At 35.3% G+C, this 4,518-nt stretch overlaps 1 protein-coding gene across 1 annotated transcript; it reads left to right on the top strand.

The window, feature by feature from the left end:
• Positions 1-1,829: 1,829 nt before the first annotated feature.
• Positions 1,830-2,847, top strand: LOC102747544 (olfactory receptor 2A12-like). The gene has a single exon (XM_006730506.2). The coding sequence runs from the start codon at positions 1,882-1,884 to the stop codon at positions 2,845-2,847; it is 966 nt and encodes a 321-aa protein (XP_006730569.2). The 5' UTR covers positions 1,830-1,881.
• Positions 2,848-4,518: the final 1,671 nt, after the last annotated feature.

Genomic DNA, 4,518 nt, shown 5'->3' with positions numbered 1-4,518 from the left:
AAGTACTTCAAATTTGAGTCATGGAAATGGATCCAGGTATCACCAACTCCAGTGAGAGCTAGGGCAGGCTATTTTCATCAATGAGGTTTCTTCGGAGATGGGCAAGATCAACACATCAAGATATTTATGAATAATAAAATATGAGTGAATTTGCACAAGGAACAGATTCCCATTCCCTTTTTTATCCTTTCTCTCTGAATACTCAAGTTGTCATCATCTTTGGGAAAAATCTTTTATAAACAATCAGGAAAGACTACAATCTCCAAATGGTAAATAAACAAATCATTTTGAGTTTTCTACCTTTCTTAAGGGTGAGATATATTGCTGAATGTGAATCAAAGTCATCCTCTCTTGCTTTGGCCCCTAGTTTCATCGATAACTAATTTTGGATAATTTGCAAGAGAATATAATCATTGTAGTACAATTTTCCATTGTAGAATGGAAGTAAAAATAAAACCCACATTTATGGTTATTTGTGTAAATTAAATTAATCCAAATAAGAAATTTATAACAATGTCAGGCAGCAAATTTACAATTACTCTATCTTTACTATTGTATTGTTAGTATGATTTTCATTTTATTGTAGATAAAGTGGTTTAAAATTACTTCAGTTACCCAATTCTGCTGTTATTATTTATCATGTTATAACCTTTCCATAATTAATGTCATTCAATTTGGAGGAACCAAAGAGATATAGAGTGGATATTGAGTGTGATCTGGAAGAATAAAATGGTCTAAATTTACGTATATTGGGAGGGGAATACAATGGATATGATTTTAAAAATATTTGTAAGTATAATTTGGAAGAGACTGGGTATGCATTACTTAAAGCAGAACGATTAACAATGTAACTGGTGAAAATTAAAATAAGTTGGATAGTTCATTTATTCCTCATACCGAAGGCATATTTTTTTTATTCTTATGTTAATCCCCGTACATTACATCATTAGTTTTAGATGTAGTGTTCCATGATTCATTGTTTGTGCATAACACCCAGTGCTCCATGCAGAACGTGCCCTCCTCAATACCCATCACCCATAACCCATCCTCCCACCCCCCTCCCCTCTAGAACCCTCAGTTTGTTTTTCAGAGTCCATCGTCTCTCATGGTTCGTCTACCCCTCCGATTTCCGCCCCCAAAGGCATATGTTTTTAATGGTGTTGCAGATTGATTTACAAGTGAGTCTATATTAATATGTGCCTTAATTTTTCTCTACACCCTGAAGCATTCATGACATATTCCTGTGAGTGAAAGGTTGTGTACATCTATATGAAACTCTCATCTCTGCATTGGAAACATGAACAGTGACAAGCATTTGGGGATTACAATCAAGTTACCAGAATTATCTGAATTCTATATCCATCTCTTCCACTTTAGTGAATTTGACAAACTCACTACAGTCCTGTGACTTCATATAAGATATCTCTAATGACCATTTCATATTTTTATAGTCATCTCAGAAAATTCTGGAAGGTTCTATTATAAGCTTCTGTACTCCAAACAAGAAATGTTAACATAAAAAAAATCAGTACTTCTTAAAAACTTGCTCTGTACATATAAGCAAAGTCTGTACAGGAACAACCAAAACTTTATTCACAATTTGTATGTGTGTGTCTATATCTGTGTATGCATGTTTGTGGTTTTGTGTTAATGAATATTTTTGTTTTATTCTAGCATATGAAAGTATTTTTCAAACTTCATCATGAATGTAAGGAGGTTTTCAAAAAAGAGATAATTTAGTCCTTAAGTTATTGAATGCACACAATGGAATGGTACTTGATGATGTTAAAGAATTAGTGTGTCTTTGTGATTTCACTATAATTTTTGTTCTCAAAGCACATTTCTTCTGCTCACATTATCAGTTTAACACTGGCACTCAACATGGCTCAGGAAAATTTAAGCACCATCACTGAGTTGGTCCTTGTTGGATTTTCCAACCACCCTCAAGTTGAGATACCCCTCTTCTTCCTTTTCTCTGGGGTCTACCTGGTCAATCTCTTTGGAAACACAGCTATTATCACTTTGGTAGTAATTGATTACTGTCTCCAGACACCCATGTATTTTTTCCTCTGCCACTTGGCCTTTCTCAACATATTTTACACCACAGCTGTGGTCCCCAAGCTGCTCTTCAACCTCCTTGCTCTTAAGAAAGTTATCTCTTATGAACTCTGTCTTGCCCAGACCTACATCTCTCTGTTAATGGGAGCAGCTGAGTGCATTGTTTTGGCAATCATGGCTCTGGACCGTTATGTGGCCATTTGTTACCCTCTACGATACCTGCTCATCATGAACTGGTCTGTGTGTGTGCAGCTTGCTGTGGGGGCATGGACCATCAGCTTCTTTGCCTCAGTGGTGCCCCTCTACTTCACCATACTTCCTTTATGTAGCCCTTACATTGTTGACCATATTTTTTGTGAAGTACCTGTTCTTCTTCGTATGTTCTGTGCTGATACATCCCTGCAAGAAACTTTGATGGTGATAGGTGCATCTGGTACCCTGTTGCTCCCCTTCCTTCTTATTACTCTCTCCTACCTACACATACTGGTTGCTGTGATGAGGATGCACTCAGCAGAGGGTAGGAAAAAGGCTTTCTCTGTCTGTAGCTCTCACCTGACTGTGGTGACCATTTATTATGGGACAGGTATGTTCACATACATGAGGCCCAAATCTCTATATTCAGCTGAGGGTGATAAATTAATCTCCTTATTCTATGCTGTCATCAATCCTGCTTTGAACCCATTAATCTACAGTCTTAGGAACAAGGAAGTGAATGGAGCCTTGAAGAGAGTATTAGAAAGATTGTCAGTGTCCCAAAGGCAAATGATTACTATCTTGAGATGCCAGTAGACAGAATTTTATACTTTAATATACTCTTTAAAAACAGTCACTTAATTAGCTACAACTATGTAAGAATTATTGCAAATATACAATATCATTCATTACAGACACCCTTTTGTGACCTTCCTTTTAATGTTTAATGACTAATGTTAACAGATTATATTATTTTATTAAATATTGCTATATATCAGTTCTTTACTAAACAACATGCAGGTATAACTTATGAGAAAAAATGGAATTGAAATTTCAAGGTAGGTTTTGGATTCCATAATTTCACATAGACTCTATATTTTATAATTAATTACCTTATGATATTTGTACACATTTTTCCTTATTAATCAAATGTCATAGCGTTCTCTTTATTTACCCTTTACTCAGTCTATGAAATTATAATTTATGATTCATCTCTTCATCTTTAAGCAGATAATTCCTCACACATCTGTCCAATTCTAGTGTTTTGAATACCTCACTACATCCCCTCAAACTTGTACAATTTCTCAAGTAATTTCTATCTCAGAAATGTATTTAATATGAGTATTGCAAAACTCAAGTCAGTTGTCACTTTCTACATCAATTCTTTCTTGAAAACCTTCTTACCTTGCTGTAAATTCTATATCCTTTGATCCAAGACTTTAAACTTTAGCTCTTTTATTGTAAGGTGTATTTTATTTTCTCACATGTTTTTTGACAACCATTAAGTAATTTATTTAGACCATGCATAGAATATTGACTATCCATAGAAATCTCATAATCTTACTCATTAGACAGTACACCTTGACTTCTAACTGCAGCACGGGGAAATAAAGCCCTAGTGAACTGAAGGGCCAACAGAAAGCCTTCTCTCTAAGGGTCACTTATGCTGAGTCACGAAGAATGGGAAAATTCACCGAGTGTACATGTCAAAAAGAGAAACTGTAAATGGAGGTGTAGAGTGAGAAAAACAAACAAACAAACAAACAAACACCAAAAACAGTGAATATAGTTCTTTGTATCTTGGCTGAACTCTACACTGTCCTCAAGGCATATATGCATTTTGTTAATTTAATAAATAGAACAGGTCTTAGCACTTTTAAAAGGATTTATTTATTTAATTTAGAGAGGGAGAGAGCATGAGAGTGACAGGAGGAGCAGAGCAGAGAGAATCTTAATCGTATTCTGCACTGAGCATGGAGCCCAATGAGGAGCTCTATCTCAGAACTCTTGAGATCATGACCTGAGCAAAAACCAACAGTCATACAAGCACCCCAGCATTTTTCTTCTTCTTCTCTTAATGTCAAGTTCCTGTGTGGTCTTTATCTGTTGAAATAAATGTCATGTTTTACCTAATTGTACATTAAAATATGATTTTATGTGTCTGATTGCCAACATAAATTTGGAGAAAGTGTTTTAAGATTTTATTTATTTATTCATTCATTTATTTACTTATTTGTTTAGATCATGCAAGTGGTCGGGGAGGGGCAGAGAAAGAAGGGGAGAATCTTAAGCAGACTCTGGTCTGAGCACAGTGTACCACAGGGGGTTTGATTTCATGATCCTGAGATCATGACCTGAGAAGAAACCAAGAGTTAAAAGATTAACCAACTGAGGCACCCAGGTGACCCAGACAAAGTTATTTTTATTCCCCAAATGTTATATGTAATGATTGTATTTTTGACCAGTTGAAATTAAACTATAAAAAGG

This window comes from Leptonychotes weddellii, unplaced genomic scaffold (assembly GCF_054177405.1).
Source record: "Leptonychotes weddellii isolate Sample4059 unplaced genomic scaffold, ASM5417740v2 HiC_scaffold_3453, whole genome shotgun sequence".
Lineage (NCBI taxonomy): Eukaryota > Metazoa > Chordata > Mammalia > Carnivora > Phocidae > Leptonychotes > Leptonychotes weddellii.
The sequence above is the reverse complement of the archived record's forward strand: the minus strand, read 5'-3'. Positions and strand labels throughout refer to the sequence as shown.

What these genes read in the sequence shown, in the direction of transcription:
- LOC102747544 (XM_006730506.2), top strand. Translation starts at nt 1,882, where the DNA reads ATGGCTCAGGAAAATTTAAGCACCATCACTGAGTTGGTCCTTGTTGGA.